Raw genomic sequence first — 20,224 nt, 5'->3', positions numbered from 1 at the left:
TTGATAAATAACATAAAATATTGAAAGGTAAAAAGTATTGGAAAAAACTTAAAGAAACATTAAAATGTTGCCCAAAGAAATAAACTGAAATAAGTCTAAAGCACTACAATTATAACAAATAAACGAATATAAAAAATCATAAAATTACACATGCATTTACCAATATAAACTAAATATAAGTGATAAATTAAAATAATAATTTAAAGTATATTCACGCATTTGACAGACCCTTTTATCTAAGAGCGAATTACATCGTATTGTTCTATACATTTTATGTTTCTGACTATGTGCAATCCCTTAGCATGGAACCCATGACCTTGGCATTGCAAGCACCATGCTCGAACCACTGAGCCACAGGAAAGCAGTTTGATTAATTAATCAGTTAATAAAACCAAACTATTACAACTCTGCATTAAACCCATGAGTATATATTATCTTTAAAAAGATCAAAATAATCTACCATAGCCATGTAATATGTTACTCTAACTATTAATCTAAGTGAAATAGTGTTGTTAAAGAGAACATTTTTGTCACACTCACAACACTAAAAAAACAAGAATTTAACCCACAGAAACATTTTATAACTTTAATAATGAGTTTATTATTTATACCAACAAACAAAAACATTGTTTATCTCTCCCTCTCTCTCCTTTTAACCGTTCGTCGTTTTTTCCACTGATGGCCCGAGCAGCCTGTGTGTGGTAGTGTGAACCTGCCCTTTCCAGAACATTCCATCAGAAGATATTTCAGACTGAGATATGAACATTATACCCATGAGATCACATACATAAACCCCTCCCCCATCAGATTGTTAAAAAAATCGGAATCAGACAGCAATACAATAAATAAAGGATCAGAATTAACACTGATGAGGAGGGGAAGGGCAGGTGAGGAGAGAGAGAGTAAGAGAAAGAGGTAAAAACTTTTGTTCAGTTTTGTTTTCCTCTCTTCACATAGAGAGGCTGGATGAAATGTTATATACAGCTGAATGATGAGGGGACAGGAGAAAGTGAAAGAATGGGCGAGAAGAGCGAGAGCAAAAAGGCTGGCGTCTGCTCGTACCAGCACTACTCCACTAGGGGGGAAAATCTAAAGGACATCAGAATAACCATAACAAAAATAACAAAATAAAAGGTACATGGCATTTACATATTAGCAATGAGAGGGATGGAAGAAGTGAAAGACAAACAGCTCCATTCGCAAAGGTCTCATTTGCTACGTGTTTTGCCGGATTTATGGTGTGTCTAGCTCTAACCGAGTGTGCTTGCTGTTAAAACCACAAAACGTACGTCCGTACATATGGGAAAATAAATGTATATAAACACATACTCACACACAGGTTTAGATTCATAATATACAACTGTAATAAAATAAATTCCTAAAACAACTATTGAAGGAATTTGCCTGTGTGTGTGTACATGCCCAAAAAAACTAATGTAAAAGTGAGCATCAAGTAATTATACTGAAACTGAAAACAAAACCCAGACAACCCTGTCTCAGTTTATCCAAATACCTCTTTAAAAGAAATTAAAACACAAAAGTGTGTGTGCAATGATTACTTAAAACACCAGGAAACATACACACATATTAAGACACTCATTTTAGCTCATATACGTCTGTCTGCACTTTTAAAGAGAAAAACACTAGCGGACGCACATCTGGATTCAATCACTGACATCTCATGCTCACCTCTTCATAAAACACATCAGGGTCCTTGCTTTTGTCCAAGAACACAAAGAAAGCTAAAACGTTTCAAAGTTAAGAACAAAATCAAATTTAAACGACCAAATGAGCGCAAAAACTGGATATCATTTAAAATGTCAAATGGATGATATCGAAGTGGCAAAAAGAGCAGTAACTGTGCGGTGCTCTTCCTGCCACTAGGGGGCAGAGACGCCCTAACAAGCCCTTCCCTGTCCTCAAACCTAAAGATGAACATGATGACAATAAACAGCCCACTTGTAGCCTTGAGCTGCGATGCATACTGATTTTAGTCAACCTCATCATCTCCTCCTCAGATGACCAATGTCATTTGGGCATTCCACACTCGATCCGCAAAAAGAGATGACTACACAGAACGCAAGGTGACGAGTGTGTGGGAGAGAGAGAGGGGCGCAAGAGAGACGTTTGGAGCTGCTGCAAGAAGGAGAGAGGAATGAAAAAGCAGGGGTGAGAAGAGAGGGGTGATAACATTGTGTGATAGCAGTTATGTCAAGGGAACAATTAGGTGTTGTTGCTCAAGGGTCCCGGTGCAGAGCTTGACTGGGCTGGACCATCCGAACCACTGCCCTCTGTGGAAAAACACACGCACAAACAGTTAAAAATCTCTGAACGTACATTCAATAATCAGACTGACAGATGAAGGGTAAATCAAAGACAGCGACCATGTGCACGATTCAGTACCGTGGGAGGCAGGTGTTGTCTGCGAGCGAGCATGGGGAGGAATGAGAATGGAGTTCAACTGTGGTTGGATAGACAGCTCTGCAGAACAACAGACAGACAGACAGACAGACAGGTTAGCGAGTCATATCTGTATTTGAGTTTTTGAATGTCCTAGATGACCATCGATGCAGGGAAATCGGTGGCAGGCATTGAAATAATAATAATAATAATGTGGCCCAAATCGAGGCTCTGTTAGCTGGAAAAACTCTCGTGCAGGATGTTAGACAGCTTAGGGAGATTTGTTCTACTTATTCAGTAAATGGTGTAAAGGAGAGTTAGAATTAATTTAAACAATTGCTGTTTTATCATCTATTTGCTGCGTTTGGCTTTTGAATTGAATGGGGAGCAACTGACTCCTATAATTTAAGCAATTACAGAAGCACCAATAATTAGACTTTAGCTTTAAGTCTAATGAACCCAAAGAAAACAGCACCCTACGCAGACATCACAGCTCAAAGCATTCGCTGATGTAGAAAGATACAGATTTTATGCAATTTGTACATCACTTGATAGTGGCATTAAGTTGCTGCATATGAAGAACATTCCAGATCAGTTACTTAAAATAATTATGGGTAATAGATGGCTGTAGATACATGTAGGCAGGTTTAGATAAGTAAGCTCGCTGGATTTCGAGACACGGACTCTGTATCTTACACACCAGCATTTCAAAACACAGAGACAGAAAGAGGGCTGAAGCTGAAAAGAAGTGGCAGTTCTCTCAGTTCAACTCACCCACAGGGCTAAAGTTGAAGAGCTGGGGAAGTTCTCGTCCGTTGGGTAGACGGGCATTTGGTTGGCGCAGCTCGTCAAAAAAAGCATGTGCACAGGCCTCCAGCGGTGAGAGACGCGTCACCGGTGTGTACTCCAGCAGACGAGAGCACAATGAGATGGCTTCAGGGGGAGTTCTCGGCTTAAACACCTAACAAACACACACACACAAAATGAACATGACATGTCAACTGTAGCTTTGTGGATTAATATAAGCAGTGTCTGCTGACATTTTTTTGGGGGGGATACAAAACAAACCCATGACAACTGAGAGATGCTTTAGTCGTTTAACCATCACAGGTTTGTAGTAAAAAAAACTTGCCTTTGTCCAAGGGTGTGCTTTGATCTGTGGGAATTTAAACTCTGTGTAGTTGGGGTTCATCTCTCTGATCTGTTCTCTTGTGGGGGTCCCCAAAACCTGTGGACAGAAAGATTTGCAACTCTCACAAACTTTATGCCCATGCCTTAACACAGCAATGCACACAAATCCATTATTCCCTTACCTTAATGATCTCCACTAGCTGGTCCACTCCGCTGTCACCGGGGAATATGGGTTGCCCCAGCAGCAGCTCTGCTAATACGCAGCCAGCTGACCAGATATCGATGTTGGATGTGTAATCTGTGGCTCCAAATATCAGTTCAGGGGCACGGTAGTACCGCGAACAGATGTATGACACGTTGGGCTCCCCACGAACTAACTGCTTAGCACTGTGGAGATAAAAAAAGATGGGGGATTGCAGAGAATCTGGGAAAGAATACAAACAGATTCACACGCACATGCAGGTATACAAGTTTTATTATGTTGTGGTCCATATATGAATGCGACACACAAACAACTGTGGATTTACCCACACATATTTATCACCAGCATGATAAACAAAACATCATACAGAGACAGTCTTGCACATCTGCTGAAGCATTTATATAACAATAATGTAAAAACAAACAGAACACTTCCGATAAATTACCCAGGAAGAGAATGATGAATAAACAGCCTTTTACAGTCTTACAAGCTACACTGAAAACATTTTTGAAACCCAGAAAGTCGTAATTTCTCAATAACAATGCATGGCTTTTCTAAATATTACTCAATTCGCAAGGAACAGTATTTTCTTGTGGTGCTTGACAGTGCCAGTACAGGTGAAGAAAAACATGACTTCAGGGCTTCAGCACAAAGTTACACAACAGCAAGTTAGGATACGAATCACTCAAATCTTAAATACACAGTCAACAATACTGAAGTCGGAGCAAACTCAAAATCCAATAGTTTGTGCCTGAGCCACTACATGGCTTAACTAAAGCATACACAAAAAAGCTGCATGCAGGAAAATGTGATCACCAAATAGGCACAGACATTGAGAGGCCAGAATACTACATCACGCACATAAATACATTTCTATATATACATGCCAGCAGGTACAATGACTGATTGACACACACCTGCCAAAGTCACACAGTTTGAGTACAGCTGTGTCTGGGTCCACCAGGAGATTCTGTGGCTTGATGTCTCGGTGACAGACACCTTGGGAATGAATATACGCCAGACTGCGAAATAACTGATACATATAAACCTGAGAAAGAGTGAGCGAGAGAAGGGAGAAAAGAAGGGTGGGTGGATGATACAGGCGAGACAGGGAAGGAAAGAAAGATGTTATTGTGCATGTACATTATGAGCAGAGCAAAGGCGGGCAGGCAGCATTACACAGACTTACTTTGACATAGATAATGGGGATGGTGGTCTTGGACTTGTTAAAGTGGCGTGCCACCCTGTACACCGTTTCTGGTACAAAATCAAGCACCAGATTTAGATACACTTCATCTTTCTGAGGAGAGAGAGAAAAGCGATTGCAGATTAACAGAGATACTGCGTTCATCAAATTATTATAGCAATGTCAAACATATCAAATTTAAGAAATATTTGAGGAAAGTACACAAACCTTTTCTCCACTGGAGTAAAAGAAGTAGCGTAGCCTGACAATATTACAGTGGTCCAACTTCCTCATTATCTGTAACTCACGGTTCTATGGAGAAGGACATTATGTGTGAATAAAGCAAAGACGAAACCTGAAAACCAAACATTTATCCTCTCTGATGCATTCGATGTAAGTGTTTTTTTTACATTACATTAGTGGAACAGAGCAATCTGTTCTTCCAATCGTCTACTACACACTCACAATGCAGTAAACTTGTTTCATTTCAGAGTTATGAGAAAGGTTTACAATTAATAATGTGAATAGTAATTGCAAACATTTTTGGGCAATCAACAAAATAACCAGTGTACTGACAGTTTTTTGGACTTGCATGATATTGAATGAGGAGCATACATCTTACCTTAAACCTCTTGTCCTGAAGCACCTTCTTTATGGCCACCATCTCCTGACTGTCAATGAGGCGAGCCTGGTACACCACCCCGAACGAACCATTTCCGATAACCTTGATGTCTGTGTATGAGACCTCCTGAGGGCGGTCAGGACCTTGACCTGGCGTGGCTACTACTGTCGTCACCTTCCCGCTATCTCCTACAAGTGCAACAAACAAAAGTGATGTGTAAGAGCCTTTCAAGGAAAGATCTGACCACTGGAATAAGAAAACCACTACAGAAATGCAGATCATGTTTTTTTTTCTCTTTTAACTTGCTTTTATCCTCATACAGATACAAAACAATGACTCGCAAAAAAAAGGCCTTCCAAAAATTCATGAAGGATTTATGTAAGTTTGACCATATACTTTAACGCTCTAGCAGCTAGCCTACCTGGCTCTTTCGTGTTTTACAGTCATCAAGCATGGATTGGAAACAAGTATTTCTGTTTTATAATAAATGCTTTGTGTTCTTTACACATTCAACAGCCATCCCAAATAGTTTCATACCATGACATATTCATAATAAACTGATCATGAAAAACACAATGAAACACAGTGCAAAGCTTGTCACAAGGAACACACCCTCAGGTTGTTTGAACAAAGGTGGTGGAGAAGACTGAGAAATGTATTTCTGCATGATTTGTCTGTCAATTACTGTCCGTATTGATTGATGTTGAGAAGGAATGACAAATTCACCAAAAAAAAAGACTATGGTATTCTTATATATGGCAATATTATTGTCTGCTGGACTAAAGCAGACAGTATTTCTCCACCTGACAGAAACCGGTTAATGATTTATTGGGAGAATTTCTTTTTAGATTGGCACCCATAGCGCTAACATAGAAATAATACAACAGGAATTGGCAAATCTCAAAATTATCATTTCAGTTGTAGCTATTTATTATGCTGAACTGATGGCAAACATTAACCAAACCATTAAATACGAGGCACAAAAACAGAAATGACTGCTGTATTCTGTGGGTTACAGTCATACATTGACATAACTGATCCTTTTATGACCCATCACCAATTCATGGAACTCAAGCAGTCAGCACCATTGCTTTTGGAAATCCACTGATATTAACTGATAACAATCAATGGGAATCGTTTATATAGCAACACATGAAGTGATTGCTGTGTTTAAGATAAGCAATCATATTAAAAGTAGTATTTCAACCATATATAGAGGTAACATTTTCTCAATAGAAATTGTGTTTTAAATAGGCTTGTATAAGGATACAGGATGTGTGTTTGCTAATCAATGCGATTATCGAAATCGCTAACCGTATGATATGTTGTATTGATTTAGAATATTTCGTTTGTTTTTCAATTACAGAGTCTGAGCTAAAAACGACGTAGCCTTCCTTTATTTTGCTTGGAAGTGTGGTTCCCCATCGAAGTAATGATAAGAACATTAAAGATGCGTCTGAATACATCCAGAGACATACAGATGAAAAGATTGAAGTCAAATAAAGACACAAACGGTGAGAGGATGCAAAACTGACGAGGGCTAACCGAGCTTTGTTAGCAAGCGAGCACATCTTGAAATTCAACGGCGCCTGGACATCTAGGCAACTACAAATTGCATTATTTAACAGAAAATTTTAATTTGGCTTTCTAAAGAGTTCCGATCAATTCACCGATTTTGCTCTAAACAGATGTGTTTAGCACGCATCTCTATGATAGAGTGTCGAGCTAATGTAGTTAGCGCAACCAAAGCCCTTGATCCGTCTACAAAAACAAGCCCAAGTTAGCCTAGCGGCTAGCCTGTTAGCCGCCTAAAGTAGGTTAAAGCGATCTTTGAAAAAGAATGAGAAAAAATAACGAAGATCATACTACACGGACCGGCAATTTGTCATTTACTAATATGTTAACATCACATTTATTGTGATTGTCGTGTAATGTCATTCACAGATACTCACTGCCCAGCTTTAAGTTTCCGAAACCAGACGAACTCCCGCCTGAGGCCTGCGCGCCCCCGGTCTTTCCTGAAGAGCTTCCACCGGCGACGGCTGTTCCAGTAGCGGCTGCAGCGGCTCCCGGGACCACCGGAGGCTCAGCAAACGAGCTAGTCCTCGGCCGCCCGCTGCCGCTCATTTCGGGTTGCAAATGTGCCAGAGCGGGGGTACTGGTAGACGTGTACTGGTGTACTGATAGACTGGCCCAGACGCGTATTGAATATGTCAATTGAAACTAAAACAATCGTTACAAAATAAAGATTGCTGAAGTATCGTATCGTTGACTGAGTGCCTCCTCTTTCTCCTGTGTGGCTGGACGACTGGAGCTGACGCACAGTGACGCTCTGTGCGCGTGTCTTCTGGGTAATGAAGTACAACAACATTCATGACAAGATTCGAAGGCTCCGTTGCATTTATTGCTGAATAAAATATTCAATCAAAATTAATTTATGATACAAGAATATAGGCCAACTTAACAGTAACATTTTCGTTAAGATCCCTTAAGATAATGTGATACACACGTATGACACATCTGGTTTTCACAAATCTAAAATAGAAGCCGGTTTGGCTATGTACAACTTGACCTCACTCTATAGTCTAATCAAATAAAGCAAAGCTCAGAATACAATACAGTGTATACATTTATTATTTTATTCACATTCAAAAGCAGCTCAATAGCATAAGATACAGTGCATACGAAGTTGTCAAATCTAAAAATATACTTCTAAGTTACTTCTTATTTGTATTATCTATCTTGTCAATTAAATCACAGAAAAATGTATGAATCTATGATCATATCACTAGAATATTTTTTAGAAGTCTTTTATCGACACTTCAGTTTACAAATGTGGTATAATGAACAACGTTTTGATGTTATTTCCTCCAGACATAAAAAATATCCGATTGTCTATGCGAGAAGAGAATGTTGAGAAAAACGGGTCAGTCTCACTGATAAAATTGTTAAGAGGCGTTAAAATCTTTTTTAATTGTCTGATCCAGTGCATCGCCATATTTAACACAGTCACATTTCATATAATAGAAGCCAAACTCTATAAGTATTATCAAACCACTAGGCTGTCCATCAAGACGTTTAGTTTGACAGACAGCCCGTTCATCCAATCACCGGCTTCCTCGAGCCACATGCGAACCCCCTTGAGGCGGAGTAGCGCGCACAGAGCCAGGAACAGAGGCCAGACAAACGGTGCAATTCCACGTCCATGATCGCATTTATATCAAAATATATAAACAAACAGGAGGTCGCGCAGAATATTATTGCTTCGTTTCGGTAAGAAAGGCATTCTAAACACGGGAAAGCTTAGGCCGGGCAGAGAAGAGCAGCACGAGGGATCGCCCTGCTGCAGCGCGCGAAGAAAGGCTCGGAAACGGTTGGGGGAAAGAAGGCCTCTCTCAGCGCTCTTAGACCTGCGGGGAAAAGTGAAGAGCGCCGCCTGACGACCGCCGTGGAGCGGGGTGACTCGCTCAGGAGACCGCGGTGCGCTCCGTCAGCTCTGGCAAAAACTGTAGAGCGCCGCCAACTGCTCGCCACAAGGTAAGCACCGTGTATGTTTATACATTTATTTTGTCAGGGTCAGTCTTCATATAAAGCAAACCAAAAAAAACCCGCACACTGTCATTTCCTATTAACATAAAAATGTGGACTAAAATAGAAATATTAATAATGACGTCATAGTATAAAAGTATGTGGTAAAATTATTTGTCGTGGTGTTACTATTGAAGTAAGTATAGTGTATATATAGTGTATATATCATAGAGAGAGAGAGATTATTATAATATTAAGACAACAAAAAATCATTGTTACCACATATTATTAATATTATTGTAGTGTATTATTAATATTTTATCATTTAAACACGGTTAGTGAAAAATATACCGTTAATGTGCGAAAAAACAAACAAAGAAGATGTATATCTCTTATGCCATTTTGCATTATAAATATGAATCATGTAAAATATCATATTATTAACAGTTTTTGCTGTCACACCCTAGGACACACATACAGTATATTAATTTGTCAACTACCCATATATTCATAGTCTTCAGATTAAAATATGAGAAATCAGTATGACCAGCATTATAAAATGACTAGTTTAATGTGTATTATCAAGTAAGGAATTATTGATGACGGGCCGTTCAATTATTCGAAAGTTTGTGGACCAGCCCGAGGGGGTAATGCTGCATTGGATTGTACAGACCGGAGTCAATTATTCCGCTTATACCACGGTTACCACACCACAGGACAATGTTCAAATGTTTAATGTCAACGTTTGTCATGTTATCGTCTTGTAAATGCTCTTGGTGGTAGGACTACTTTCTTGCGCATCTCATTTCAAGCGTCCATGAGCGAACGGACTCGGAGGCAGGCTACGTGATGGGTGTGTGTGTGTGTGTGTGTGTGTGTGTGTGAGAGTGAGTGAATGAGCGGTAACGTGACAGAAAAGCCAGTGATAAGAATATGATGTATTCCTCGTATTGTTTGTGTCATCAGCATTACAAAAAACAAGATCACAATAACAGTAAACTTTTCCATTATTAACGTCAGATCAAGAGCAGGGTGCTGTGTGCGGCGATGGCCTGTAGGCTTCACTATAACCTTTCTGTTGTTTAAACTTGGCGCAGTGATAGCGAACTGTAATTCGGTCGACAGATCTGGAACTAGTTCATAGGTGTGCGTTTGACAGAAAAAGATGCGCACGCTTTGAACGTTCCTCAGCCAATCAGAATTAAGAATTAAGCAGAATTTAATAACTTTGTATTAGCACCTTTTGTATTATTGCTCCGTGAACTCTCCGTAAGTCGCTTTGGATAAAATGTCTGCTAAATCAATACATGTCAATTACATTTTTGGGGGGTATACATGTGTCTATTGTATTCTGACATATTTGTATTTTTTTCAGGTTACAGGTTCATATCTGGCAAAGTAATGTGTACTGAACTCAGTCATTGTGCCTCATAACATCTACCTATGGTCACACAGCACCGCATCTTTGCATATTACCTCCTGCCTGCTTTACCATGAGTGACCAGGAGTATATAGAGCATCAGTATATGTGCAGTGAGTGCCAGCAGCTTTTTAATACGTTGGAAGACGTGCTGGTGCACCAGCAGATCCACACTGGAGCCGAAGGGGATGAAACAGAAGTCCTGCCCAGCCATGAAGATTATGAGACGGGAGAGAGCCAGTATCAGTGTCTGGAGTGTGGAGCCATCCTCAGGAATCCAGATGAACTACTGGCACACCAGGAGCTGCACATGAGGGAGGCAGGGCAGGGTGAGTGTGTGGATTTGACATGGCTTTAAAGCTTGTGCTGTGCATGTGGGAACACATTTTTGTAATTGAGCTAATGCATTATTTTCAGAGCTCTGTGAGGTCACAGAGGTGGGTGGTGCCAGTGGGGAAGTGCCAATCCAGTACCAGTGTCTGGAATGCCTGGCTCTCTTTGACACACCTGAACTTTGGATGGCACACAGGCAGTCACATAGCAGAAGCAGTACCCATAGCACCTTGAGTACTGAAACTGTAAGTACACACACGTAAACACACTGTTGCGAAGGTCTTCTTTGCTGTGTCTGAATTTCTCTTGTTTTCTGATTCAGGAATTTGTTCTTCAGCCGGATGGCTCGGTCACTCAGCTTCAGTCGCACAATGTGCAGAATCTTGTTCTGGATGAGCAAAGGGCAGGCCAGATACTAACCCTTGCCCAGGTCTGTTCCACCTTTACACAGATATCCACACAATTTGTTATTCTTGGTGGCACCTGTTACACCAACTGTGGTTACTTTTCAGGCTCTTCGAAATCAAGAAACTCCATCTGAGTCCGCAGCCCCTGCCAGAGCTGTGCTACTTCCGGCAAACGCTTCCTTAACTGGCACCTCCTCCGCTATGCTCCGCCTACAGTTCTGCTCTGCCCAAGCTATTGCTGATGGGACTGCCTCGAGTTCCCTTTGCAAAGCCAAACTCCTCGCCCCCCTCTTACATGCTGATCCTATTAGGTTGGACAACCTGACCACTCTGAGCCTTCTTCCGGCTTCGGGTCAGGTGAACACGTTAAAGAAGGAAGAAGAGGAAATTTTAATCATCCATCCTTATGAATGTTCTGAGTGTAATCTGCTATTCAGCACACCAGAGGATTTTCTTCAACACCAGGGGGAGCACTTCTTAGGCCAGGACAAGGAGAGTGGGGGCACTGGGGTGATGGTGGGGTATGAAGACAGCTCTGTGGCTCGGGAGGACGAAAGAAGAAGCAATGGATCAGAAGAGGGCAGTAAAGGGGGCAGAGTAACTGTAGGGAGGTATGCACAAGCCACCCGCTCCGATGGTCAGGGCCTGACATCTCCTGCGTCTCCCAGCAGTCTTCAGTGTGAGGAGTGCAACAGAACGTTCACCACAGCCAATCGGCTTGCGGCACACATTCGGGTGCATGAGCAAGGAACTCACGAGTGTCCGGAGTGTGATAAAGTGTTTAAGAAATTGGTGTCGCTACAGACACACATGCGCACACACTCGGGTGAGGCACGTTTTCTGTGTGTGGACTGTGGGCATGGTTTTACCACAGAAATGACACTTATGATACACAGGTACTGACACGCATTCAAAATTTCTTGGGATTTGTGTTCTTCCTCATCACAAAATCTAGATCTGAATGCTTATTTTTGTCTCATTTTAGGAAAACTCATACATCTGAACCACTGCACAGATGCCCGTTTTGTGCCAAAACCTTCACTAACATGACCAAATTCCTGTACCATCGCCGCACTCACAAACTCCGTGAGCCAGTGGTGCAAGACTCTCAGGTAACAGTTGGTTTTAATGAAGGAGATGCTTTGAAACTTTTTGCTCCATTAAAAGTTGTTGCTAGTTTAAACTAAAAGTTAGTGTGGCAGAAGAATACAGAATACTTACTTCAGGAATAGTTCACCCAAAAATAAAAATACTGTCATGAATTACTCACTCTCTAGTTGTACCAAATCTGTATATATTTATTTTGTTGGTTGAACACAGAGAACGTTATTTGGACAGACACCTCAAAAGTCTTAAATACAGTTTTCCTAATATAAGGCCTTTAAAAGTCTTAAAAAGTATTAAATTCAGATTCTTAAATATTTGGGTCAGATTTAGGCAAAAATCTTTCCGTCAGATGGCCAAATGACTGTTTAAAATCATTGAACAGACCTAAGACTTTTCTACCCACGATAGTGTCTGAGTCATCATGGAGAGCTGAGGTCACAGAACACAGGTTGAAGTACAGCTAGCTTTCGGCATCCTAGCTAGTTTAAATTGTTCAAATATAAGTGAACAATATAAAATGGCTAGAACGATGAGTTCTCGTGCTTGGAAATGTCCACGAGGCAAACTGTTTAGTTTTTTGGAGATGTCTTAAACTCTGTATGGACACCGAGGTCGGTGGAATCACACAGGCACAGAGGGAAGCAATGTGCATGTGAAAGGCCTCCTGCAGATTACAAGGTTCTTTTCCACTGTTTTTATATTGTATGTAATGGTTAATGTACAGCCGCTGATATTGCAGAGGAAACCCCACAGGGGCCTGACGCGAAGCAGGGTTAACATTACAATCGGCTGGATGTGTATATACTCCGCAAAATAAACGGCTATTGTTACTTACCTTATGAACGAAATATTGACTTTAAATGAAATATATATGTATTAGAATTTGTATGTCCATCGCAGGTTTGGTCTTAAATTTAATATAAAGTGACATTAAAATGGTCTTAAATTTAACATGCTTATATCTGTTGACACTCTTTGGAAGAAAGCTTGTAACCAAACAGTTCTTGGCCCTTATTGACTTTTCAAAATTACCCTAGTATTGCTTGAAAATATCTATACACATCTTCTTTTGTGTTCAACCGAACAAACATTTTATTTTAAATCCAACTCTGGTTGGTCAAAGCATTCTTCCAAATATCTTTCTCTGTGTTCTTCTGAACAAAGAAATGTATACAGATTTGGAACAACTAGGTTAGCAAATTATGTCAGAATTTTTATTTTTGGGTGAACTATTCCTTTATTAATAAGCAAACAATTAAATGAATGGCAATAGAATCATATTGACAGGATTAACTTCTCCCCTTTGTAGTTTGTTCTGGCCAAGCAGTCATCCCTCTCCATTATCCAAAGAGCAAGAGAACGAGAGGCTGCTTGGAAGAAAGACAGACAAGAACTGCCAACGTCTCCTGTGAAAGGTCCCAATGAAACGGGTCCTGTTGTCATTGAAGGTATTACTGTGGTCCCCCCGTCTGCGGAGCCATCAGAGAACGGACTTCATGCTAAACTCTCAAACACAGAGCAAACCCAAAATCAAGTAAAGATGCAAACATGTGACCCAAACCATTCAACTACTGGCAATGTGGAAAAAAGCGGGAAGCAGGAAAGTAAATGCCTGCTGGAGAATCCTGCTGGAGAGGAAGATCTAAAATTCCCGTGTCCCACTTGTAAAAAAAGATTCTCCTCCCATGTCCGCTTGTTGCGACATCGCAGGACAGCTCACACCGCTGAAAGACGCTTTAATTGCAACATCTGCGGGAAACTTTTCAAGAAGCAGATCCACCTGCGGAACCACCTGCGCACTCACACTGGCGAGCGTCCGTTCCAGTGCAGCGTGTGTGGAAAGACCTTCTCCTCTCTTGCTAATCTTTCCCGCCATGGACTCACGCACACAGGGGTCCGTCCGTACAGGTGTGACATTTGCCACAAAGCGTTCAGCCAATCTTCCAATCTCCGTCAACACCGTCAGCATCTTCACGGCAATGCCAAGCCCTTGCCCTGTCCAGACTGCTCTGCCTCGTTTATCCGTCCTGCTAAACTGGTGGCTCATCGGTTTCTTCACCACCCGGGGTCACCAGCACCATACCCCTGCCCGCACTGTTCTGAAGGGTTCTTGCGGAAACGCCAACGAGACCTGCATTGCCTGGAGGACCATCCCAACCTAACAGCCCCACACAGCCTCTTTCAAGATTCCCAAGCAGCATCTTGTCAGCAGCAATCGACAGACGGGGCTGAACAACAACACACCACTTCAACAGTAAGACCCAATCTGGATTGCCCTATCTGTGGCAAGCGCCTCAACTCACCTGCAAATCTTCGCTTGCACCAGCTAAGCCACGGCCTCGGTCCTGGCAGGCCTCGAGGCTCTGCCTCTACTGGAAAGTCCCATCCCTGCCTAGTATGTGGAAAGCTATTTGTTTCTGCCTCAAGTGTTACACTGCATCAAAGAGTTCACACTGGCGAGCGGCCGTATCCCTGCGCCATCTGTTACAAGCGGTTTCGTCAAAACACGCACCTGCGCGAGCATCTTCGCACGCATTCGGGCGAGCGACCGTTTCGCTGCGAATTCTGTGACAAAGGCTTTGTGCAAAGCATGCATCTGGCAGAACACCGGCGAACACACACCGGCGAGAGGCCGCATGCTTGTGCTGAATGCGGAAAGACTTTCAGGACCGTATCGAACCTTAGGAACCATCGTAAGACCCACAATCGCACTCAAAAGCAAGAGGACTCAGAGAAAAATGTGGAAGCTGGTGCAGAAGCTAATACAGCAATCTTTGCTGTCGTGGATGCTTCTGAGATAGATCTTGCTTCGGCAGTACCAGCGCTTTGCCAGCAGGGGATGCAGCTCGGACAGTCCCAAGTCTATCAGATACAGACATCTAACCTGACACAGGTAGGCAGCTGGTACTTATGTATGCAAGTATAGGTCTGTAAATGCAGTGTGTAGATACAGTTCATTTGTAAAACTAAGATTTTTGTTTCTATTTCAGACTCAAGGCACTCCAACTATTATGTGTAATGAGTTTGGGGAGCCAATAGCCATTATAGAGACGAGTGGAGACCTGGCAGAGGCCATTGAGCTGTACCACACCGCCATGGAGGGCGGCATTAACATGGAGACCATCACTGTTGACAACATGCAGTTAATGTGAAACGAGTGAAGCATCATGCAACATTCTAGCAGCCTTTAGGGACCATCTTCAAAACTGGAAGATGACAGAAAAAGATAATCAGAAGTGATGCTAGGACTGATTGAAGTAACCTGTCTGAGACGATGATTGAATTTACTTCCATTGAAGTGTATCACAAAACGCCCACTCGAATGATTCTCTCAGATCCGTTTTCATGCATATTTTCTCTTTTTCCCAAGAGGTGGGCAGAAATAGTGTGGATTGTGACAGCCTAGAGCACACAACTGAAGAGATTTCAGTCTGTGGCAAGATGGCTGTCGACCAACATTTGAACATTGAACATTCTGATCGGCAGTTCTTAGGATGTACCAGAAACGGCAAATGATTGCTTAAGGACTCAAGAACCACTTGACAGGTCATTACTGCGATGGTCAAATGTGTTTCATACAGTATCACACCTCTCTGTCCGTACACTGAACGTTATTTCTAGCATTTTTTTATCATTAGTATGATGACTTTGAGGTGTTAATAAATTTAAAGAGTTTGTATTCGTCTCTTGGATTGGTTTTTGAAGGTGTGCAGTTCTTACAACACTATATAGTCTGCAGTATGCTGATAGTCTGGGATTGCCTCTCCTCAAGCTTCAAAAGACTTCTAAAACACAAAAGCATCATTAAATCAAATGAATCCACGTGAGTTGTGCAGTGTATTTAAAGAGTTCTGAAGGCTACGAATGAGTTTGGTAAACGCAAACTATAATATAATCCATTAAGCTTGGCAAGTGGCAATCTAGTCCATTGTCCTCTCACATTTAAAAGATCTTCATTTTGGGCCAGATGAACAAAGAAAGACATTTTCATTACCCATCCTTTGATGAATAACCGATAGCTTGAGTCAGTGGGTGTATGAAGTATGCAAAGTATTTTTTTAAATGGAGCAGCCAAACAGTTCGTTTAAGTGCACACAAAATATAAAGTGAACCTTGTTGATTGGTCATTAGAACATCATTCACACACAAACACAAACTATTAACTTGAACAATTATATTATAAGTAAAAATAGTCTGTTTTTTTACTTTGAACATCTATTTATTCGTATAATGAGAGATAGTTACAAATGTAGAGCTTATCTGTATAAAGTCTTGGATATGTAAATCAGCCAAACAAAGTAACACAGTAAGAAAAGTTTATAATCATATTTATTTCTCTTTTGTTTTACAATGTCATTTTCTGCACTGGCTTTGTTTCTTTTAGTGATGCTCTTTATTCTGGTATCGAGTCTTTGGACTCTTCTGTATTAATGTACAACAAAGACCAGCGCTGCAGGAGAAGGTCACCACTGATGCCTTCGGTCCCACCTCACAGCCGAAAGTGATAGTGGAAAGAATGATAAAGTGACAGAGAGGAATGAGGAAGGGGAGGAATGTAAGTGGTGCATTTAAGAAATGTGTGTATTCCAGAAAGAAGCTTGGTTGTGTCAGACAACAAAAGCCTATGTAATGACTTCCTGGTTAGGGAGAAAAACACCTAAATGTTAACAATTCACTATAATGTTAAAGAAAGTAGTGGAAGTGCCTATAAAAGGGACAGTCAATCCCTCTGATTCTGCTAAAGAAAGAGTATATTAATAGGAATACAGTATATATAGGATCAGATCCACAACAATAACGAAACATTAATAAGAACAGTAATAATGAGAAATGTTATAACATAACTTGTAGAATTACATGTTGAAAATCAAGTTAATAAAATTGTTATAGTAAATTCTCCTTGCTCCGTGCTTCACCAGCTCATGAAAGTTGAATAAAAAAGGCAGGGAAAGAAATGTTGAAATACATGGAATCTCTTAATATATGGAAAAACTTAAATCAATGGCAATAATGTGCCTGTTGACTTCCCTTCCATTACCTTTTTCCTTCATGGCCAGCCAATCAGAAGCTTTGGAATGACTCCAGTTTGATTGACAACCACAACAGCCAATCATAGGATGAAAGGTTTTCGAATGGCAGCGCACAGTTCAGAACAAGTCCCTCATTAAAGGTATTCAGTGCCTTAACAAAGCTATCCATGAAGTCCTCAAAAATCTAAACACCACAGAAGAAAATAAAATATATATGAAAGTCTTCATTATCTCTTAATTTCGACCAATGGAGGCCAGCCTCACAATGACCGGCAGTAACTCACGAGCCATTAAAAAACCTGTAGCCAAGCTACTGCCAATCAGGCCATAAAAACACAACTCGGTCTGAAAGGGATTGGGTGCCTTCACGCGTCCCGCCTTCTAGAGACTTCAGCAGCACGACTTCACTGGTATACAGGGACTAGCCCACAATCCTCAAAATCCAAAGGAAGCCTAATGACTAATATTATGCTGTAAATTCAAGTGTGTATATTCAAGACGGTGCACTGCGGCGTATGCAATTGTCTTTAAATTGATAAGTCATTTGAAATCTTTAAGGTCTCTTAAGTAACATAAAATACTGAGGAAATAGGTTTCCACACCCCAAACGGTTTTGAGGCATCTCCCCTCTGCTCAATTTACGTGAAATGTCTGCTCTTGCTTTCTCTCTCTACGTCCTTCAGAACTGGTCATAACAGAGACGAGAATGCTAATGATGCAGATATGGATGGGAGAGATCTGGTCTCAAAACTTTCTTTCCAGCGGTCCAATAACCTCATCTGGTGGAGTCCTGTGAATCGCCTGCGTTTCTGGGCTCCTCTGGGCTGTTCTGCTCAACATCTCGCTCTGCTTCTTTTTCCAGCGGATCCATCCCTCCTCCTTCGCCGGCCTCCTTCGCTGCCCCGGAAGGTCCCGGTAATGAAGAGGGGTCTGAGGCGGTCGATTCTGATGGAGCTGCCGTCTGCATGATCTTCTGTCGGACCTCACGGATCTTGAGCTGTAAGCACACCTTTGTGGGGAAGATGTCAGAATATCGCACCTGGAACGCAGCAGTAGCTTGAGCTGTTGATTCAGAGGGAGAGAGGCAGGAGAAAGAAACCATAAGTCAGGAAGAAACTGAAAGAGAGCTTACTGCTAATTGTCTAATGTAAAAAACATTTTTTTAACTTTTATTATTTTCTTGACAACCTCAGTTTCTTGGACTCTGTACATTAGTACTGTTAATCATACTTTACATAATACTGTTAATGCAATATTGCTACTTGTGAATTATGCACACAGAAAATCCTGATAAAATATGCTCCTAGACATGATATATGACTTTTATTCTTCTTTTAACCAAGAATCCATAAACCGTCAGTAACTTTGTAGCTTACAAAATTTTACAGTTCACATTGTAACCTGAAATGTTTTGAATACCAGCGTCACTGTAGTATTTTATATTTTAACTGTGGTTTTATTACCATTTTAAATTGTCGTTTTAGTTTAGATTTGTTTGTAATAACTGGAAATAAATCTAAACTAACACGACAATTCGTGACATTTGCAGGATCGTTATTCTCAGATAACAACCTCTCAAAACCAACACACAGTAACCTGGATGCAGCAAATCATTTTGACAGGTTTTTTTGACAAATTAAATATAAATACTTTTAATAACATAAATGACATTATATTTACATTGCCTGTTCATGAAGTTTGAACGTTCTTTTTTTAACCATAAAACCAAAAGTAAACGGCATTTCCTCGCGGAAGGTCTGCATTCTGTAAAAATAAGCTAATAAAATATTTCATGTCCAGTTTTTTCTCATGTGGCAAATACCGAGTAATAAGCGGGATAATGTACAAGCAGCTGGCTGTTATCGTGAAATAAGCCCCCTTAATGAATTTAATGGTTCAACATTTCTAATATTCATTCAGTTTCAGTTTGTTAAGAACATATTTAGATCTTTCAATTATTTGATTTTAATGAACAAAAATGTTTTAATAATTATATTTTTATAAACTGTAATTACCTTTCCTCCGGCTTTTTGAAACAGATCTGGTCCATGACTGATCTAATCGAATGAATCTTATTGTTCCATAACATCAATTTGTTTTTAATAAAATGATTTTTAATAGGTCATTATTCTACTGTGTGCGAGTTACACTGCTACACAAGTATATTCATCACCTGAGGGGAAGAATCCATGCTCTTGAAATAACTGCATGACAAGAGCTCTCCTTTGATCAAGAGTCCTCCTAAGGGAGGAGTACGGCACCTTATCAAACTCTAGCTCCCCCAGCATATCCTCTTCATCTGCACCAGAGAGAAAGAGAAGGTTGGGACAACCAATAAGATAATCATTTAAAAAGGTTTTGATGGGGACAATACATTACCTGGCCTTTCAAAGGTGAAAATGTCCCCCTCACACTTAGCAGCACTTTTAGGTGTGCTGGGCTCTGAACTGCAGCTGGATCTGCGACGGCTTTTCCTTTTAGGAGAGATAGGATCTTCTGTGGATGAGTCCAGGTCTGCATACAGTAGGATTGAGGGTTTGTTAATTTTTTTATTTTGATACACACAAGACAGGACTTTATTTTGTTTTATTTAACATATACATTATACTGAATTTTACTCTCACCGGTTGAGTTTTTTCTCTTTCTGCGGTAGCTGCCCAATATGGCACGCGGGGAGGTTGCGAGACTCTGCAGGGTCGGAGAGGGCAGAACCTCCTCTGGCCGGAACTCAGGCAGCTCTGCAAAGCGCTCCTCAAAGTACACGTCTGACAGGACCCTGTAAACATGAAACCACACTTAATATCTAGGACTTAAACGTATATATAGGATTTTTGTCTAACATCTTATTATATAAAATG

General features: G+C 40.8%; 3 protein-coding genes across 4 annotated transcripts in view; 1 reads left to right on the top strand and 2 right to left on the bottom strand.

Annotated features, from left to right (window-relative positions):
• Window positions 1–529: 529 nt before the first annotated feature.
• On the bottom strand, window positions 530–7,881 carry gsk3ab (glycogen synthase kinase 3 alpha b). The gene is made up of 10 exons (XM_079469384.1): window positions 7,494–7,881; window positions 5,542–5,729; window positions 5,148–5,231; window positions 4,923–5,033; window positions 4,651–4,781; window positions 3,714–3,918; window positions 3,533–3,628; window positions 3,175–3,361; window positions 2,404–2,481; window positions 530–2,291 (listed from the first exon to the last, which is right to left on the bottom strand). The coding sequence occupies exons 1-10, from the start codon at window positions 7,666–7,668 to the stop codon at window positions 2,224–2,226; spliced, it is 1,323 nt and encodes a 440-aa protein (XP_079325510.1). The 5' UTR covers window positions 7,669–7,881; the 3' UTR covers window positions 530–2,223.
• An 802-nt stretch (window positions 7,882–8,683) lies between these two features.
• On the top strand, window positions 8,684–16,158 carry znf526 (zinc finger protein 526). The gene is made up of 8 exons (XM_079469596.1): window positions 8,684–9,078; window positions 10,445–10,818; window positions 10,907–11,067; window positions 11,145–11,252; window positions 11,335–12,125; window positions 12,215–12,341; window positions 13,646–15,229; window positions 15,327–16,158. The coding sequence occupies exons 2-8, from the start codon at window positions 10,563–10,565 to the stop codon at window positions 15,486–15,488; spliced, it is 3,189 nt and encodes a 1,062-aa protein (XP_079325722.1). The 5' UTR covers window positions 8,684–9,078; window positions 10,445–10,562; the 3' UTR covers window positions 15,489–16,158.
• Window positions 16,159–16,540: 382 nt separating this feature from the next.
• The window catches only part of cicb (capicua transcriptional repressor b), a 35,293-nt gene continuing 31,609 nt past the window's right edge, over window positions 16,541–20,224 (bottom strand). For both annotated transcript variants that reach the window (XM_079468643.1, XM_079468644.1), the window contains 4 exons: window positions 19,991–20,142; window positions 19,746–19,880; window positions 19,540–19,665; window positions 16,541–18,428 (listed from right to left, as the gene is read on the bottom strand). In XM_079468643.1, the coding sequence (XP_079324769.1) occupies window positions 18,142–18,428; window positions 19,540–19,665; window positions 19,746–19,880; window positions 19,991–20,142 (700 nt within the window). In that variant the 3' untranslated portion in view covers window positions 16,541–18,141. The remainder of the gene's footprint in view (window positions 18,429–19,539; window positions 19,666–19,745; window positions 19,881–19,990; window positions 20,143–20,224) is intronic.

The sequence above is a fragment of the Barbatula barbatula genome (assembly GCF_947034865.1).
Source record: "Barbatula barbatula genome assembly, chromosome: 12".
NCBI classification, from domain to species: Eukaryota; Metazoa; Chordata; class Actinopteri; order Cypriniformes; family Nemacheilidae; genus Barbatula; species Barbatula barbatula.
Note: the sequence above shows the minus strand (reverse complement) of the source record. Positions and strands in the feature narration are given on the sequence as shown.

What these genes read in the sequence shown, in the direction of transcription:
- znf526 (XM_079469596.1), top strand. Translation starts at nt 10,563, where the DNA reads ATGAGTGACCAGGAGTATATAGAGCATCAGTATATGTGCAGTGAGTGC. An exon ending in CATGAGGGAGGCAGGGCAGG is followed by an intron (nt 10,819 to 10,906) that starts GTGAGTGTGTGG and finishes CATTATTTTCAG; the next exon opens with AGCTCTGTGAGGTCACAGAG. An exon ending in AGATACTAACCCTTGCCCAG is followed by an intron (nt 11,253 to 11,334) that starts GTCTGTTCCACC and finishes GTTACTTTTCAG; the next exon opens with GCTCTTCGAAATCAAGAAAC.
- gsk3ab (XM_079469384.1), bottom strand. Translation starts at nt 7,668, where the DNA reads ATGAGCGGCAGCGGGCGGCCGAGGACTAGCTCGTTTGCTGAGCCTCCG. An exon ending in TCCCCATTATCTATGTCAAA is followed by an intron (nt 4,782 to 4,922) that starts GTAAGTCTGTGT and finishes ACTCTTTCTCAG; the next exon opens with GTTTATATGTATCAGTTATT. An exon ending in AGCTAGTGGAGATCATTAAG is followed by an intron (nt 3,629 to 3,713) that starts GTAAGGGAATAA and finishes TTCTGTCCACAG; the next exon opens with GTTTTGGGGACCCCCACAAG.